At 35.7% G+C, this 20,656-nt stretch overlaps 1 protein-coding gene across 1 annotated transcript; it reads left to right on the top strand.

Moving 5' to 3' along the window:
* Positions 1–3,191: 3,191 nt before the first annotated feature.
* LOC121371717 (transmembrane emp24 domain-containing protein 10-like) lies at positions 3,192–12,339 on the top strand. The gene is made up of 5 exons (XM_041497813.1): positions 3,192–3,475; positions 8,998–9,118; positions 9,472–9,542; positions 10,175–10,301; positions 10,870–12,339. The coding sequence occupies exons 1-5, from the start codon at positions 3,296–3,298 to the stop codon at positions 10,989–10,991; spliced, it is 621 nt and encodes a 206-aa protein (XP_041353747.1). The 5' UTR covers positions 3,192–3,295; the 3' UTR covers positions 10,992–12,339.
* Positions 12,340–20,656: the final 8,317 nt, after the last annotated feature.

Below are 20,656 nucleotides of genomic sequence, written 5' to 3' on the forward strand. Positions count from 1 at the left end.
ATTCATCATTTAACTTTATTAATTTGATTTTATGTTGCTTCTTGTTTGACTGAAATGAGTAACCTCTAAATGGGTTACTCAAATCTTCAATTATCAAGAGGCCTGAATTTGGTAATTTTTATGAGGCAGTGGATTATGCAAATTTGGGCAATTGATCTGTTCCTTTTTGTGCTGGGGTACTGTTGAATATTCAATCAATATAATCATTCTGATTTACAATGATTAAATATGGTATATAATATAATGTAACCTGATATATACTCTTCAAAAGAAGAAACGCAAAACCACATTGTCGTAACATTTGGAGAATTGATTTAATTATTGAATGGTGAGTCCGATAATTACCAAATGTTGCAGGATTGTTCACAATTCACTCTAGTCCATTGTGAGTAAGTGATAGGACACACCACCAAGGTCAAGGTCATCTGGAGTCAATACCGGGTGTGGCCTCCGCGTGTGTTGACAACTGCCTGGCACCGCCTGCCCATTGAAGCAACCAGAGTACGGATGACGTCCTGGGAGATTGTGGCCCACTCGGCCTGCAAGGCTGCTGCCAGCTCGGGCAGGGTCTGGGGCTGTGGTTGTCGCTGTCGGAGGCGTCGGTCCAACTCGTCCCATAGATGCTCAATTGGGTTCAAATCCGGTGATATCGATGGCCAAGGAAGGACATTAATGTTGTTGTTCTGTAGGAAAGCCTTTGTGAGACGTGCTGTGTGAGGCCTGGCGTTGTCATGTTGGAACATTGCGTTGGCGTTGGCCATAACTGGAACGATGTGTGGCCGGAGGATCTGGTCAATGTAGCCCTGTGCATTCAGGTTGCCCTGCACGTGGACCAGGTCAGTTCTGCCAGTGTGTGAGATGGCTGCCCACACCATGACACTACCCCCGCCGAATCTGTCCACTTCCTGCACGCAGTTTGCCGCATAACGTTCACCACGACGCCTATACACGCGACATCTTCCATCATGACGTCGGAGCAGAAATCGGGACTCGTCACTGAACCACACCTGTCTCCATCGCAGTTGAGGCCATTGTCGATGAATCTGGCACCACTGCAGTCGGAGTCGACGGTGTTGTGGTGTTAAGATGACACCTCGAACTGGACGTCTGGCACGAATTCCTACCTCACGTAGGCGGTTCCGTACGGTCTGGTCGGATATCCTGCGCAAACCTGGTATTGCTGCGGCTGTGGAGGTGGCAGTAGTCAATCGTTCCCAAAGGTGGCGTACCCGGATGTAGCGGTCCTGCCCGGGGGTAGTGACCCGTGGTCGACCGGATCTAGGGAGGTCACGTGTTGATCCATGTTGCTGGTAACGGTCCCACAGTCTGGAGATGGTGCTTGGGGACACATGGAATGCCCTGGCAACGGCCGTTCTGGATTCGCCTGCGTCTAGTCGGCCGATGGCATTGTTTCTCTGCGGTTCACTGAGACGTGGCATGTCCTGGATTGTCAACTGTCGGCCAGATACAGAGGCCAGGCAAGCGAACACCCTGCACTTTTATACTGTCGGTGTTCATGTTGCACGTGCAGACAACGCACGTACAGTGGTGACATGGTTTGCACGTGGCTGCGTTTTTGCGAATATTCACATTTTGGAACTTTATTGTACAGTAGCTGTGTTTTATCGAATGTAACCGTGGGAATGTGTTTGGGACATGCAATGACCTTATATTCACAAAGCATGAACCGGTAGGAAACATAAAATCGGAGTTATAACCCATTTGTACCCTTTTGCATTTCTTTTTTTGAAGAGTATATTTACATTTACTAAAGTCCAAACCAAATTTTTAACAACTAAATGTATGATAAATTACTCTCCTACCTTTAATTACCATTAGATTTCCACACATTTTTTGTCCAGACATAAATCGTGAAAAAATCATTACAATGACACAGATTCCACATACGATACTAGAATGATGTCACCAATATGGACTTCGCCGAGATAACATAGGGCAAAATACATGCAGTTTTCTGCCATTTGTCATTTTGATTGCTTATGGAATATTCTTCAAGAGTGGTGGATTGATATGACATAATCTAAGTGATTCTAACAATGTCATGACATGATCTAAGGTATAATGCACTTAACACGTCAGATTAATTACGTCACATACTTAGAAGGCTTCCAACTCTCTTGAAAAAAACAATGGCAGACAGTGAAAAAAATGCATGTATTTTGCCAATATGATCTTAGCGAAGTCAGTATTGGTGACATCATTACAGTCTCATATGTGGAATCAGAGTCAATGTAATGTTTTTTCACAATTTACGTTTGGACAAATTGTGAAGAAAATCTAACGGTAGTTAAATGTAGGAGAGTAAATCATCATAGTTGTTAACAATGTGGTTCGGACTTTAGAACATATAACACATCACAATGTATTCTCTTATCTTTGGCTTAGGGGCAGGGGTGGGACAGTCTAGTGGTAAAGCTTGATGTACGGTCAGTCTGGGATTGATCCCTGTTGGTGGGCCCATTGCGCTATTTCTCGCTCCAACCAGTGTACCATGACTGGTACATCAAAGGCTGTGGTATGTGCTGTCCTATCTGTGGGATAGTGCATATATGATATAAAAGACCCCTTGCTACTAATTAAAAAAAAGAAAGAGTGCTCTAGTGGTGTTGTTAAACAAAACAAACTTTCTTTTTCTTTTTTTTACATAGTATAAATATGGCATTCCATGGCATATAAAATATCCCTTGCTATTAAAGTTAAAATGTAGCTGGTTTCCTCTCTAATACTATATATCAAAATTACCAAATGTTTGTAGCCAAAAAGTTATAAGTATAATTTACGGTTCCGTAAAAATAGACCGTCATTGTTGGACTGTCAGGCACGTTTACGACAAAGATTTATGATTTTTAATTATATTAAAAGTGCCACTTTATTACTTACAGTCCAAAGTAATTATCTGACTTTTAGCACAGTTAAAAAAAAAATATGATTCATATAATTTTAGCACAAAAACAACTTCACGAGCACCTTGCTATGGTCCGGATAACAGCCTTGACCTTTTGTTTCGAGACAGTTGTAAATTAATATGCGCAAACAAATCGTATGTCATAATAAATAAACTCAGTGATAACATAGAAATAATTTATAAAATGCATACATTAATAAAACATGCATGTTATATTTTGTAATTTTATTTAAGTGCTGTACTATAACGGAAATAGTCGGACGTTAACGGAAACGACCGATTGCCACGTTAGCACAAACGTGCATTACACAGGTGTATTTAGGAACAAGATTTACTTTTAAAAGAGTAACATTTGTAACTTAATTCAACATGGACTTTTCCTATATTTTATTTCTTATTTATTTAACCTACTTAACAACTGTAGATTCAATTAGATTTTATGTAGCCCCAAATCAAAAGAAGTGCCTTCGAGAAGAAATTCACAAAGATGTCTTAGTTACCGGTGATTATGAGTTATCGGATGCGCCAGGTCACAAGTCTCATCTTATTGTAAGTATACGTGGAATGTTTGGTGTGACTACATTTAAGTATTTTCACTAACTATTACTGTTTACAATTCAAACAATATGTTTTAAAAGATAACAAAGATTAACTTTTGAGACCAACAGCTGGGGCAGATGTTTCAAGAATTCGCATCACTGTAAGTGCAAGTTTAAGTGAAGTAGGGCGATCTTGCCACCGGTCAATCTCGCCTGTGCGAGATCGCCGTAAATTCCATATACTTCTGTGCGAAATCGCCGTACTATATATATATATCTAACTAAAGAGGAATTTTATTATTTAAAATGTTTATATTACTATCATTTACTGCATGAAATGATATGAACAATGTTCAAATCAAATGTGATGTGTCCTTTTTTTCTGTCTTTGCCTGTTAGCTAGTGTTTGTATTCTGCCGATCAAAGCTGGGCGAAATCGCCGTAGTTTTGTCTGGACTTGGGCTACTTTGGGGTGTATGTACATAGTGTATGTAAATTGAAGGGACTGTCGCTATTTCTGCATACAACTATTAACAGCCATTCTTGAAGAAATTTTATCACATACAACGAAATATGTAATTGGTAATCAGTTAGCAAGATAATCTGTTTAAATCTACAATGCTGTATTAATTGGAACAACAAACGATGTCGGTGTTTCTTGTGAGTATAGTTTTCTCGCAGTGACCACTGCATACCGTTTTAAAGACGATTAACACTAATAATAGTGAACTCTAATCAACATATAGACATAAACTGTTATAATGAATTATAATCATCTGTATTATAGTATTAACTATTAAAATACAGAAACAATTTCCCTGTAATGAAACTGAAATCGTGAAATGCTAATAAGCAATATATCTTTATATCTGTTCTTGTATCTTATCTCGTTAGTTTTGTGTTACTGGTAATTTAATGTGATCAGTTCTATAAAACCGTAATGTAAAGAACATATCGAAAAAAGAAAACATACACAAGCTTTTAGTTTGACATTTTATTAATTTGTAACATTAACATGTTCTCAAATATGTAAGTGTACTATAAAATGGAACACACAAACATGTCGGCGACCACGTCCAACTTTTTGTGAAGCCAATATCAAACCCAAAACATGCACTGAATAATAATAAGCTTAAAGTACTGTCAGTCGGGCCAACTTTGTTGTAAACAGTATGGAAGACAGAAAACAGACAGATGGAGTTTCAGTTTGAATTTTATTAATTTGTTACATTAATATGTTCTCAAACAATAAGTAAGTGTACAATGAAATGGTACACAAAACGTCGGCGATCTCGCCCAACCTTGCTGATATGGAGTAAACTGAACAAAAGCAATGACAGAAAAAACAAAAGCTTGGGAATAAAGAACAGTATCAAACCCAAAACATTAATTAAATATTATAATAACCAATTTATTGTAATAAACAGTGCCATTCCCGTCTGCTTATATGTATATAGAGTACGGCGATTTCGCCCAGCAGTATATGGAATTTACGGCTAGCTCGCCCACGGCGAGATCACCCGGGCGAAATCGCCGGACTCTGTTTGAGTGAGCTCATAATTGTCAGTCCAGTAAGCTTATGGCGTAAAAATAGTATCCTTGAGTAATCGTGAACCAGGCTATTAATGGGAAATGGTTTCTGTGCATGCATAATGTAATGTATGATCGACTTTATGCAATTATGTTTTACAGTGTTGAATTTATTGTCAGTCAGTTAAAGTCCAAAACCAAATTGTTAACAACTACAATAAATTACTATCCTAATTTTACACTAAGTCTTTTTTGTTTATTCCTTAAAATTACCGATATCGGGTTCACATGATTTGTAGAAATTGACTTAAAATGGAGGAAGATGAATTAACATTTGGTGTGTGTCACATGACCTCATAAGTGTCAGATCAACACGGCCAAATCATTAAATTTTTATGATTTTTAAGCCCCTGTTAGAATTTGTTTTCAATTATCATTAAAAAAATTTTTTATTTTACAAACTATTCACTGATTAAGTGTTAGCAATGAGTGTTGGTAAAACGCAGACCGGACCAGAAAGCTCGACAAAATTAATTTTTCCTTTTAAAAAAATATTAAACAATGTGATCGTCAGCTGTGCATAGTTAAAAAAACCCTTCTTTTTTCATGTAGTGGCCTTAAAAATGGAAAATATATTTTTTGCAAAGGCATGCACCTGAACACAGGTAGAAACGGTGCACACTTTCCTGTTTACTGGAGGGTGCTTCACTTGTTTACTAGCCCGAGTACTCTGACTGTAAGAGAGCTAGACAGACATTTGGACATAAATACGCTCTCATTACAGTCAGAGACCAAGCTATGTATTTTTTTGGCAATTCCCGACAACCAAAAAGTTGGCTAAGATTTCCGCTCTAATACCACAACAATCCTATGTTTGACGTGAAATATCTTTACATCGATCATTTTCGAGGTGATTGATTAAACAAAATTCAGATATTAATCACTAATACACACACTACAGAAAGAAACCTGACAGCACCCACATTCGGCAAAGCTTCGGCAAACTCCGGACAGCAGAATTCTAAGTTCACCGGCCTATATTGTGACGATGCGTCACATGATCGCCCACTCAGCCATTCCGTCTTCCAGGGGCCGTCTCAAAACAACAAGTGCCCAACAATCACCAAAAAAAGTTTGTTTTGTGTAACGACACCACTACAGCACATTGATTCATTAATCATCGGCTATTGGATGTCAAATATTTGATAATTTTATCACTGTGTTAGAGAGGAAACCATTAGCCAACTTTTCCATGTTGTAACGTCGCTTGGTATGAGACGGCCCCTGTAACTGTTGCACAAGGCAGAATCACCCAGTGGGCGATCACGTGATCTACGGGTCGAAATAGGTCACCAAGCTGTTTTGGGGATTATTTTACAAGTTTTATTGTTGAAGTATGCCATGTATTTATACTCAAATATGTTAATTTGACACATTTATTTTTTATAACCTATTTTTGTTGGCATTAGAACGGTTTTGGTTATGCAAAAAGGTGTGCGATCTCACTCACATGCCAAGACAACAGTCCACTTAGTTAAATTAACAGTCATCACTAATAGCAAAAATGTAAACAATACTAACTACTTGTTGCCTGAGTTTATTTTGAAATCTGGTCACTGGCATTAAAATGGTTGTTCAAACAATGTTTTGTCGGTGATTAACTTAATGAATATTACTGAGCTTTCCCTTAAAATAGACTGATCTCTGCAGTTCACTAGAGCAATAGGGACACACATCATTTGGTACAAAAACCAGTGTACTTTCCAGAGTTATCCTTACATGTATTAATATGGCGGAAAAACATGGTACAACTGTGTCCGGTGTATCGGCGTGTCCAGTGATTCGGCGCACTTGGTATTTTGCTTAAGTATGTTTAGGAAGTTGTCATGTTCTCGGTGTTTTTAACGAATTAAAGTTCAATTCCTTTTTTCGATGGTTAATCAAGTATCAACATATTTGTTACGGGTGCAATTACAATTTTTTTTTTAGAATTATCAATTGTCACATTGTTATAAAAAATAAAAGCGAAATAAGATCCACGTGTGTGTGCACAATCTACCCAAGAAAAATAAAATCCATGTATCCATCTGCAGTACTTACTATGCCACTCAAGAAAATGATTCCGAAACGGATCATGAGATGGGTCATGTGTGATCGTTCATTTTCATAGTAATAATTTTAACAAGACAAAACAAATAAGTACTAAAATAATTCTGGGACAATAGTGTAGCATTTAGGGCTAAAAGTGAGGTCATGGGCGGTCTATAAATAGCAGGGTCAACAAACCACATCTACTGCGCCGAATCACCGGACATGCAAATCGTTTCAGATACAAGGGGTATTTCAGATTATCATTATGCACTGCTCATTGGTGAGAGTCACATTTTATTAAGTATTTCACAGTGTTCACATAGAAAATGGTCCTTGAATGCTTAGGTGCACTGATACACCGGACAGCACTGTACTTTAAGTTTTATCGTAGTGATCTGTTGTCAGTGTTTATAAATAAAGTTGTTGTCTGTGCACAAAACCATCTGTACAGTGCCATACAGTAACAGTCAAACAGCTTTCACTCTCTACTAAGGGAATATTTCGTTTTGATGCTATGTAATAATGATAGTTTGATTGGAATAGTCTGATTATATTGCGATGTACAAAACGTGAAAACCGATGTTTGTAAAATAATTGTCTTTTGTTCAAATATTGTACATTATTGTTCTCATGTGCTGAAAATAAGAAATATTTCAATATTTATAAGTTGTTTTTCATGGGTCGACTTATAAACGGGTCAATAAAAAAAGAAAGTTTTCAGGGCTTGAAATTAGGGACTCTACTTATAGCCGAGATCGACTTACAGGCGAAGATATACGGTAGTCTAATGTTGACATTTATCAGATACACCCTTAAACCAGGCTATTGTTTTTCAAGAGTGATGTGTGTCATGTCAGCAAAACTCATGCAATGAATCTGTGAAGCAGATGAGACTTTGACAATGACTGGTGTAAAATTGTAATTTCTTGTAGTTTGTTTAATATTACATATGTTATTTAATATTACAGTTCAAAATGTATTAAAATATTTTGAATGTCTATTTCGACTTTTCCTCATGAATCTGTGCACTTTATTTATGGGAGGGTTTTCTTAATTCAACAAAACATTCCGATGTTAGGGTTCACGCCTGTATATAGATTCCAGGGCTCACCCTGTACAGTATATGATGGCTACTTTAATTCAGAAAGGTTCCAAATTATACACTTGATTCAAATCATATTTTGTTAACAAAAACAACTGCATTAGGTAATACAATTTTAACAAAACAATTGAATATGTGCATTAAAATATGATACAAGTATTTATTTAATACTATCATGTTTTAATGTTATTTAATTTGTTGCTATATTAAAATCTAGCCAGCAACGCTTGACTGGTCAACTGCACACAGTATTGTGCCAAAGTAGAAAAAGGGACTGGCAAGGTGCTAAGTGAGCTATAACACTAAACAAATTGATGTGTGTTGTGTGGTTTTCTTCTTAAAATCAAATTAGGTCTCAAATATTTGGCGACTTCATCTCTACTGCCAACGACTTGGCAAATAATTGACCCAAAAAAGCTACATTTCACCAGCCACATTAGTACCTGTTGTATCTGAAATTCATGAAAGCTCATATTTATGGTACCGTATTTTAGTGACCTTCACTCATGACTTTATATGGAAGATGGCAGTATAATGCTTTTCTGAAGTCTGCAATGTTGAAATGAATCAAGTTTTACAGGCATGATTATTTGATTGATTTTACTATATACAGTGTTACAATTGTGTAAATTGAAGTATAATATACAGTACTTCACATATATATCTGTGATATCAATTGGTATACTGCAAGTATTACTGCTAATCTGTTATAATGTGGGCGATACATTTATTAAAAGATTGACAACATATTAGATATACATTTAATATCATATAATTATGTTGTCATATGTCGTCCATGTTTATTTCAGGTTACAGATACTAAAAGTCATATCCTTTATTCAAAAGAAGATGCTAAAAAGGGCAGATTTGCATTTACAACAGAAGAGTATGATATGTTTGAAGTATGTGTGGAAACAAAGATGCCAGGAGGTTAGTTTTCAAATCCCATTTGAATATATTTAGTCTCCATGACATGCTGCTTCTCCAGGGCACGATATTTCATGCAAGTCATCTTCTGTCTGCATGTTTTAAAGTCACTCAAACTGCGAACCATTAAATTCTTAGATTAAAAAGTTGAACAATTCAAAATTATTGGATCTTTATTCCTGTCTTCTAAAATTTAATATTTTCCAAAAATTGGTTACCACTTATGGTAAAAATCAGGTGACCTATCTTCCATTTACCTAAAAAAATTAGGTCATATTCTTAGCATCAAAGGCAAACATTTAATACATGTCATTTGGTAAATAGTTTGACTATACTTGTTTTAAAATTATTTTCAGGTGGTCAAGGTGTTGACCGGGAGGTTTCTTTGGACATGAAACATGGAGTTGAAGCTAAAAGCTATGAAGACGTACGTCTATTTTTTCATGGCTTAATGGCTTATATGTAACAGTATTCATGAAGTGTTATGAAGAAAAAATTGTCAAATGTTTTAAATTTTGAAGTTAGTAAAAAATCTGTGAATGTTATACATTTGAAGTTAAAAAAATAGACATTCCAAATGTCCATACTAGTTAAAACTTTTCACTGGAATTCTGTCTGCCAAAGTAAGATAAAAGAAAGGAAAGGAAAGCATGAAACTTATTAGACCAGAATAAATCTAATTACCGAGAGCCATTTTGTACATTTGATAAGGGAAGTAAACTACTTGTTTTAAGGGTCGAGATGTGGCCCAATGGTAAAGCACTTGTCCGATTCAAGGTTGGTCTGGGATCAAGGGCCTATTGGGCTATTTCTCGTTCCAGCCAGTGAACCACAACTGGTATATATCAAAGGCCGGGTATGTGCTCTCCTGTTTGTGGGATGATGCATTTAAGAGACCTTTTGCTACCAATGAAAAAAATTAGCGGGTTTCTTCTGTAAGATTATGTCAAAATTACCAATGGCCAATCGTTAAACAAAACAAACTTTAACTATTTGTGTGGAGGTTTTTTTTACTTGCATAGTAATTTTTATAATTATAATTATATATTTCTTTTGTAGCTTGCGAAGGCAGAGAAGTTAAAGCCACTTGAAGTAGAACTAAGGCGACTGGAAGATCTGTCAAAGTCAATTGTCGATGATTTTGCATACATGAGGGCAAGAGAGGAGGAGATGAGAGATACAAATGGTAATTTGTCTTCAGTGGTGTCAACTTACTGGTTGCCGTATATTGTGTATTTCATTAAAAAAACCTCTCTCGACTAACTTGATGAGTAATGTGTAACACAAAAGCACAACATTTCATCAAATGTCAGAAACCCTCTTATTTTTTAATAAAATGTCCATCATTACATGTAAAAATTTCACGAAATTAAAATTTGCAACTGCTAGAGTTATTCCTGCTACTTAATTAAATTAAAGGGCTATCCTAAATGTTGCAATAGCATGATAGTGTTAACACTATAGCATTTATTTATGTATCCTAAACAGTCTTGACCGTTACAGTGTGTCAAGTTTATTTTTGTCAAAATAAGACATCGTCCCTCCTCTTGTAATGCCAGACCATGCATCCCGTAAAAATATTAAGTAACGCTTGGAAACTCCTTCCCCCTCCTGTAAACACTGCTGAGTGTTAACGTAAAGCTGCTGCGAAAAATGGATATTGTTTTGCATTTTCTTAATTGCCATGGTTGACACCAAAAATCCATGGTTTAAAATGTACCAGTGTTAAAAATGTATTCCTATGGTTTTTGCAGAATCAACCCATTCAAGAGTGATGTACTTCAGCATATTCTCCATGTGCTGTTTGTTAGGCTTGGCTACCTGGCAGGTGCTTTACCTGAGGAGGTACTTCAAAGCCAAGAAACTGATTGAGTAGACAAGTTATCCTGGTCAGCATTTGTCATCCCTTACATCACGAGACGTCAGCCAATAACACACTCATTGAAACATTACTTGTTTTAACTCTCACTTCACCTAAACTTCTTGTTTACCATATTTTTAGGAGACAAAAACAGTTTCGTGTTTCAGTAAAAATTCCCAAATAATACAAAATTTATAATTATTTTTACTAAACTTTGTATTTAGTAACAGTAATGTTCTTGAAAAATCAAATACTTCTTGCTGAGAGTTGGCTGCTTTACTTCAATTTAAATTGTTGAAAAGATCTCAAAGCAAAATAATGGATTAGATCTAAAGTCCTTATGTGTTTTGATCAAAACATATTTCATCTTGTATATAAAAAGACTACTGCACAAAGAGACATTTTCATCATCATGGCCCTATATGTACATACATACATATAGATATGTATCTATATGTACATACACATGCCCTACATTTTCAGTAATAATGGAGTTGGTAGATATTCTGTATATATTTAATACATTATTTAATAGAAAATTAACTATTGAAATATGTTATGCTGGTGCATGTTACGCTTCCGGTTCATTTGATATAGAACTTTTGAGTTTTCTTTAGAGCATGTTTGTTTTATAATTTATAGAGGTGGAATGTTGGTGAACATTATAAAATTTAGTCCTTTCCGAAGTTTCTCCCTTTCAAGGAAATGTATATTATGCTGTTATGTATGCTTATCAATGTGAAATGAATGTTTAGACTGCCTAACTCTCATCTTGTACCATTTGCAAATTTGTCAAGATAAAACTATCCAGGAATGTACAAATTAAATATTATCTTGAGTCTAGATTAAAAATACTTGTATTTATAATCTAAGGAACGACTATGTATAGTTTATTGATTTTCCGAAAGTATCTTAAAAACTTGATTATGGTTTATGGTCTCAAAATCTGTGGATATCACATTCTATACTTTTCTTATTACTCAACTATGAGATGTACACAATGATTGGGTTGGGAATATTTATATATTTGTATGTTATATATATATAAAAATGCAGAAACCTGGTGGTTTTGGGGTGGGGGAAGAGGGTCACTATATTAAGCAAGGATATTTTTTAAAATACAGGTTATCCATTTTAAGATATTTTAGGTTTACAGTGGAATTATTTGTTGAATAATGGTACGAGTGTATTTGATGAACACTAGTCTATGCAGATCCTATTCAGCAGGATCTTTCCACAGGTTTTCTTGCATTATTATTTTCTGTTGTGGATGAAAAGATTTCCATGTTGGGGTTTTTCTCTTTTTGTGTACACGTGTGTTGCTGTAAGATACTAGTTAGAAGAAATAAATATTGTGAATTAATCCAGTTTTTTAGATTTTTTTGGTATCCAACACTACAGACCACCTAGAAAACCTGGATTGTTTTTTTTAGTTACAAGTCTTATAATATATGTGGCGGTTTATTACTGCACTTTTCCCCGGGTTTTTTAATGTTGAAATAACCAACATGTTCGCCTATTGCATAAATTGTCTCGCCCGATATTTTTAGAATTTCTATGCTCCCGAATAACGCTATAAATGGCGAAGTGTAATTGGTCGATATTTAAATTGTTATTTATAGAAGTCTGTTTTGTTTAACAACACCACTGGAACACATTGATTAATTAATCATCGGCTATTGGATGTCAAACATTTGGTAACTGACACGGTCATCAGAGGGAACCCGCTATATTTTTCCTAATGTAGCAAGAGATCTTTTATATGCACCATCCCACAGACAGGATAGCACATACCTCGGCCATTGATATACCAGTCGTGGTGCACTGGCTGGAACAAGAAATGGTGAGTGCTTTACCACAGGGCTACGTCCCGCCCGTTATTTATAAATGAAATGTCACCTGGAGTCCACGCAATGCTGTTAGATCTACTGGTAATTTTAATCGGATAGAGATGTGTATATATATATATATATATATATATATATATATATATATATATATATATATATATATATATATATATATATATATATATATATATATATATATATATATATATATATATATATATATATATATATATATATATATATATATATATATATGGAATGGACCTACATATATATATATTTAATATATGTCTGTTTAAATTAACAGTAGTGTATTTCATCATTCAGTGGCCTGATAAATATCCCAAGTATGATTACTCGTGCTAATTTCCCCAATGCAATCAGACATGGGACCCTGGCAAAAAAAAAACTCTTGGATAAATCCCTGCATTTTATCTTCACTGGATGAAGCAAAAATGATACTGGTTTTAATAAATCAATTTTTACCTACAGCCATTTATAGATGAACATTTTTCAATTAATAAAATGTTCTATCCAAACTGATAATCTGCAATGGATTTTAACACATGATGTTTCCACTATGTTGTCTGTTCAGGACCGGTTGGTGAGAACGACATCTGTGTAGTAGCTAGCCATATACATATACCTCCCCTTTGAGTAAGTTGTTGTCTGGAGTTTTAATGAATGCTATGACCATTACATGACTTCTAACAAGTAAAGACTTTGCCATGAAACAAATTGAAGAGAATAATTAACTGCAGATTATGGGGAGCCATTAACAAAACAAGTTTTATTTAACGACGCCACTAGAGCACATTGATATTTTTTTTTTATCATCAGCTATTGGACGTCAAACATATGGTCATTCTGACACTGTTTTTAGAGGAAACCCGCTGTCACCACATAGGTTACTCTTTTATGACAGGCAGCAAGGGATCTTTTATTTGCACTTCCCACAGGCAGGATAGCACAAACCATGGCCTTTTTTGAAACAGTTATGGATCACTGGTCGGTGCAAGTGGTATACACCTACCCACTGACCCTTGCGGAGCACAGGGTTTGGAGTTGGTATCTGGATTAAAAATCGCATGCCTCGATGGGATCCGAACCCAGTACCTACCAGCCTGTAGACTGATGATGGCCTAACCACGACGCCACCGAGGTTGGTCAAGCCATTAACATGCAATATTGAGCATTTATTTTTAATCCTTTTGTTGTAATTTTTTCTTTTTAATTCACATGCCAAGGTGGTAAAATGACTCTCCTTGTGTCGGGGGAACCCGAGTGATCGCTCCCTTTAAACAGCGAGGTCTTCAACATTAATTCACTGTCTGGACAGACTACAGATGTGACTGCCCAGGAAGCATGCTTGATCTTAATTGGATTAAATTGTCAATGACAAACTGCCTTTTTAGATTGTTTTATTACAAGATGAGGAAATACTTTTGTATTGTGGCAAATAAATGGCCAAAAAAATAATAAAAGTTTATATATAAAGTAAGATGCAATATTCAACATTGATGTTGGTCTTGTGCTACAATATACTACAAACAAGCTTTCCTGAGATTGATGGTACAAAATTTGTGTATAGACTTCACCATTCTTACATGGAATAAAGGTGATATCCTATCTTATTAACCTTTGATTCATTATTGAGCACAGCTTGGCTGGCCTTGTCAACACATGGACATCAAACACGCATCGACTGTAATTTTTATATTTTTGTAACTATTAACTTTATTCAAGGACAGGGCTTGATCAAATCACATTTCATAATCCTATACAGTTTTAAGACTGTTTCAGCTGGATTCTTGGCTGTACAGACGCTCCTCAGACTAATAATCATGTGAATATCTGAAAGTCAATGTTATTATTCACACTGTAATTCAACAAAGATTTTGAGAGTACTGCTAAAGCAATACATGTCCCCTACGGGGCCAAACAATTTTTTGTATCTCCTAAATTCAAGGGCCATAACTTTGAAAAGTGGGTAAATCACCACTAAACTTCAACTTGATCTGTAAAGCAATACACAAATGATAAAGCTATATATAAAATTTCATCTTGATATCTCCAGGCATTGCAAAATCTGGAATTGTTTTTCATATCTCCTAAGTTCAAGGGCAATAACTCTGTTAAAAAAGTGTAAATCGCCATGCAAGTCGAACTTGACCTGTAACAGTACATGATAAACCAATATACAAAATTTCAGCTCAATATCTAAAGGTCTTCTGAAAAAAAGTCTGAATAACAAATTTTGACATCTCCTAAGTTCAAGGGCCATAACTCCATCACAAATGGGTAAATCGCCATGAAAGTCAAATCTGATCTGTAACAGTACATGATGAAACTATACACACAATTTCAGCTCAATATCTCAAAGTCTTCTGCAAAAAATATCTGGAAAACATGTGGGACAAACGGACAGGCTGACAAGCGGATAGACGGAGATGAAACCTATAGTCCCCTCCGGTTGGACCGGTAGGGGACTAATTAATAAATTATTATTTCGTTCTTAATACCTATATGCATAATTTATAAATATATTTGTAATGTTTAAAAACAGCTTTAGAACAACAAAGACATCACTAAATATTATGTTTTATCTAAAAATAAGGCAGACAAGGCTTAACAGAATATACAGAGGTCTTACAAAAGGTAACCAACACATACAGGGAGAATATCACAGATGAAAAACGAATGTAATCACAAAATAATAGCAATGTGTGCAGATTCGTACACAAAATAAACAGTACATAAAACAATGACACTTCGTCACACCAGTCTGTTGTAACAGGGAGGTCAATGTCGTGGTCTGAATTTAGTGGTCTATAACTTATAAAACGCTTAACAGTGTTTCCCAGCCATCATTCAAATTCTTAGATATTCTCAGCTAGTCCCGGAACTTTATTAACAAAACCATTATTATTACAATCACCCAGAAGAACTTTCTAGATTCATAGTTATTGTGGCTCCCATTTTGCCTCAAATACAGTAATGTAAAAAAGGGGATGCTTAATTACGTTCTCTGTATACATATAACTGACTGAATAATATATGCCAATAGGTTTTTCTTATAAACCAGTCCGTCTTGACCTCCCATGTCTAAGCAAAAACAATACAATTTATAACAACAAAGTAAACAATGAACTAATTGATCTGCATAATAAATCTAACTATTTGTACTAGAACTACATATTTAACAGTTAAACGGTTAATGTCTAAAATATCTAAACCAGAGCATCTTAACTAACTGGTACATTGCACTAAAAGATAAAAGAACAGGCTTTCTGGATTTGTTATTTTTTCCCAATTACTTGAAATATGTATTCACATTACAAAGGCCTTGACACATTTTTTGTTCAGTAGCCATACAGGTAACAACACTTGATATAGTCCTGCCATAGAATTCCTTTATGGTACATCATGATGGCCATCTTGGAAATAGCCCGTTATTTACCTATTCAATGTAATCGAAACAATCATGATGTTAAACATTTCTTGAGCCAGTCCAATTCTATGGTGACTATCTTAAGATTCTGATGAGGACTGGGTAGACTATTCCTACAAATAATCTAGTGAGTGATATATAATACATAGATGAAAATTAATGGTCAGTTGCTTTACCCAAAATATAAGCCTGATTAAATATCAGCTGAATTAAAAGAGGTTATTACCCTCACAAGTTTCAGTATTGTCAATATATATAGAGGATTCGTCACGAGTATTTTTTAATAGGGAAAATATCAACAGAGCCATTGTTAATTGGTATTTGTCGAGGCTCTGCCGAGACAAATACCAATTAACTAGACGAGGTTGATATTTTACATATTAAAAAACACGAGTAGCTAATTCTATTTATCCTATAACACTTCTAAAATAACATTCTAATTAATTTTTCAGTAAATCACAGTACTAAAGTCGCCGCCATCGATAATATGATGTCATCACGATTAGCACAGATTAGTTTGATGTCACGCATTTTAAACAAATCTTTGAAAACATTACTCTCAGGTACACGGGTCTTGTTGGCTTGTAAGCAAATGACCCATCCACAGCAACACATTACCTAGAGACCGTGTAAATTTGCATACCATTATTAACCTGGTTAATAAAGTAAATTATCACATGGGTTTATGACATGGATATCATGCGTTAGTTATAGGATAAATTATGTTATATTATGTTCTGTTGTGCTGTTATATTATTTCGTTAACCCCTGCATAAGTGTAGGAGGTGGGGCAAATCCTCAAATTCGGGCAAAAACTAATCAGATATTTGGGCAAATTGTGCTAGCCTGAGACCTTTTTAATATGCATTTCCATCATTCTACCCGCAAAATTAGTGGTAATCCATGTAAGAATGCATAGTGATTAGTATGCATCCCTGTTTGCCAGTAATGCCAATATGAATAAATGTTATCCAGATTTGGGCATTTTCATTTAATATGGGCAAAAATCAGCCTGTCGCCCTACAAAAACGGGAGCTCATTTAAGAATTGACCGCAGTTATTTTTTGGTTCATGCAAGTATGAACGTATGAACCGAAAAAACGATATGCACACTTTTGTATGACCCGCTAAGCATGAACCAAAAAATTATTGCGGTCAAATCTTATAATTAAATTTATATGCATACTTTAACAATACGTAACTGAAATTATTTTGTTTAGCTTTAAATATGCCTGTAGTATTGTTTGTGTAAACTTCGTTGATACTTATGTCGCATAAGAATGCAAACGTTCATTCACTATGATAAGCGACACCATTTCCTCGAGCTGCTGTGCATTTTTACGGATCATTTAGTTAAATTGGAAGGAATTGTCCCATTTGTGTTTAGTTTATATTTTATGAAAGTGAATGAAGGAAACGTGTCTAACATTTATGCTGTCGGTGGAACCGTTTAATCTTCACCAACAGCTGTAGAACATCGCTTACAATTAAGTTACAGGTGTGAAGTTTCCTACATGATTTCTTTGGCGAAGGGTTTTTGTTTTGTTTTAAATCAATGCGTATACATATAGATCTACACGTCTACTCTGCTATAGCATTTTCCATTAATATATTTTTTTATTGCTTTTGTAGCTTTCAGAGTGTTTTTTTCAAAATATCTAAATATAATCCGGCTTGTTGCACAAAAGTAGTGCGAGTCAGTGGGGGGGGGGGCAGTAGGCATGACTTAAATTTTTTCAGTTCATCGAGATATGAACGAAAAAAAGTAAGCACCTCTGGACCAATCAGATTGACGTAAAGTGTATAGACGCAAAGAAAATTTAATTATATGCCTATGAACCCCCGAGGAGCATAATACATTATTTTTAATCTTAATATATGATTTTGACGACACTGAAATATGAGGGTAATAATCTCTTTATCTCATACATATACATCTTTTTGTAATCTTTATATTAAACTATAATTCCAGTTAGCCATTACATATAATTCAAACGACATATGAATATATGACGACAGGTCTTTTTGGATGGGATGGACATCAATATTAGAATGACCTCATGTTACATATGCTGATATAATAACAAACTAGTGTATAGTGTTTTGGTTTGATGTCTATAAATGCATTTGTTAATATTGAAGTAGTATGTTTGCTTACATGTCAACAAATGTAGTCTCATGAACTGATTAATTTGCATCTTGTTTGCAAAGTTATCAAGTTCGAAAATGTGGTCTGAAAAATATTACATTGTGTTACTTTATTGAACATGCTATCTATTATATGATAAAAGTATTTATCACCAAAAAGGAACTTAATGGAAAGAATTATTGTTATTTCGCATTACTCTAAGTGATTGCTACTTCTTTTCTATCTACAAAAATATACACCATAAATTCATATTAATACAAACTGTATTTGCAAGGCACTAGAAGATCCAATTTACTACACTGATATTAGTAACAATTACATAAAAATAAATGGGTACACATAACCTAAAATACAGCACATAAGAATCAACTAATTGATTCAATGGTAAATGGATACTGTCAAAATGGTTCATTAATTTATAAATTGCATTGCCGTTATTTTCATCTGTCTGTTTGGTATATTAGCTAAAACTGTGCCAACATAAAAGTTGTTTTGAAACATTGATTAAAAAACTGCCAATCATGTCATGAATCACCATGTTTTTAACTAATAAAATATCAGTAAAATACAAACATACACATTTCTATTACAATAAACATTGTCATAATAAGACTTTCTCACTAACTAATTTCTAATCTTGATTATGAAATAAATTAAATATTAGGTAATATGTTGTAAGTCAGTCAGTCCAATTTTTTAAACTCTGAATAGCCACCAATAAACAGTACAAGTTACAAGTGATTTTATTTTCAAACTGAAGGAAGCAAGACATCAGTTTGTCAGCAAGTGATGGGTCAACCAGGTGTGACGAGGACAAGACATCAGTTTGTCAGCAAGTGATGGGTCAACTAGGTGTGAAGAGGACAAGACATCAGTTTGTCAGCAAGTGATGGGTCAACTAGGTGTGAAGAGGACAAGACATCAGTTTGTCAGCAAGTGATGGGTCAACCAGGTGTGAAGAGGACAAGACATCAGTTTGTCAGCAAGTGATGGGTCAACCAGGTGTGAAGAGGACAAGACATCAGTTTGTCAGCAAGTGATGGGTCAAACAGGTGTGAAGAGGACAAGACATCAGTTTGTCTGCAAGTGATGGGTCAACCAGGTGTGAAGAGGACAAGACATCAGTTTGTCAGCAAGTGATGGGTCAAACAGGTGTGAAGAGGACAAGACATCAGTTTGTCAGCAAGTGATGGGTCAAACAGGTGTGAAGAGGACAAGACATCAGTTTGTCAGCAAGTGATGGGTCAAAACATCAGTTTGTCAGCAAGTGATGGGTCAACCAGGTGTGAAGAGGACAAGACATCAGTTTGTCTGCAAGTGATGGGTCAACCAGGTGTGAAGAGGACAAGACATGTTTGTCTGCAAGTGATGGGTCAACCAGGTGTGAAGAGGACAAGACATCAGTTTGTCAGCAAGTGATGGGTCAACCAGGTGTGAAGAGGACAAGACATCAGTTTGTCTGCAAGTGATGAGTCAACCAGGTGTGAAGAGGACAAGACATCAGTTTGTCAGCAAGTGATGGGTCAAACAGGTGTGAAGAGGACAAGACATCAGTTTGTCAGCAAGTGATGGGTCAACCAGGTGTGAAGAGGACAAGACATCAGTTTGTCAGCAAGTGATGGGTCAACCAGGTGTGAAGAGGACAAGACATCAGTTTGTCTGCAAGTGATGGGTCAACCAGGTGTGAAGAGGACAAGACATCAGTTTGTCTGCAAGTGATGGGTCAACCAGGTGTGAAGAGGACAAGACATCAGTTTGTCAGCAAGTGATGGGTCAACCAGGTGTGAAGAGGACAAGACATCAGTTTGTCTGCAAGTGATGAGTCAACCAGGTGTGAAGAGGACAAGACATCAGTTTGTCAGCAAGTGATGGGTCAAACAGGTGTGAAGAGGACAAGACATCAGTTTGTCAGCAAGTGATGGGTCAACCAGGTGTGAAGAGGACAAGACATCAGTTTGTCAGCAAGTGATGGGTCAACCAGGTGTGAAGAGGACAAGACATCAGTTTGTCTGCAAGTGATGGGTCAACCAGGTGTGAAGAGGACAAGACATCAGTTTGTCAGCAAGTGATGGGTCAACCAGGTGTGAAGAGGACAAGACATCAGTTTGTCAGCAAGTGATGGGTCAACCAGGTGTGAAGAGGACAAGACATCAGTTTGTCTGCAAGTGATGGGTCAAACAGGTGTGAAGAGGACAAGACATCAGTTTGTCAGCAAGTGATGGGTCAACCA

This window comes from Gigantopelta aegis, chromosome 4, assembly GCF_016097555.1.
Source record: "Gigantopelta aegis isolate Gae_Host chromosome 4, Gae_host_genome, whole genome shotgun sequence".
Taxonomy (NCBI): Eukaryota; Metazoa; Mollusca; class Gastropoda; order Neomphalida; family Peltospiridae; genus Gigantopelta; species Gigantopelta aegis.

What these genes read in the sequence shown, in the direction of transcription:
- LOC121371717 (XM_041497813.1), top strand. Translation starts at nt 3,296, where the DNA reads ATGGACTTTTCCTATATTTTATTTCTTATTTATTTAACCTACTTAACA. An exon ending in GGAAACAAAGATGCCAGGAG is followed by an intron (nt 9,119 to 9,471) that starts GTTAGTTTTCAA and finishes AATTATTTTCAG; the next exon opens with GTGGTCAAGGTGTTGACCGG. An exon ending in AAGCTAAAAGCTATGAAGAC is followed by an intron (nt 9,543 to 10,174) that starts GTACGTCTATTT and finishes TTTCTTTTGTAG; the next exon opens with CTTGCGAAGGCAGAGAAGTT.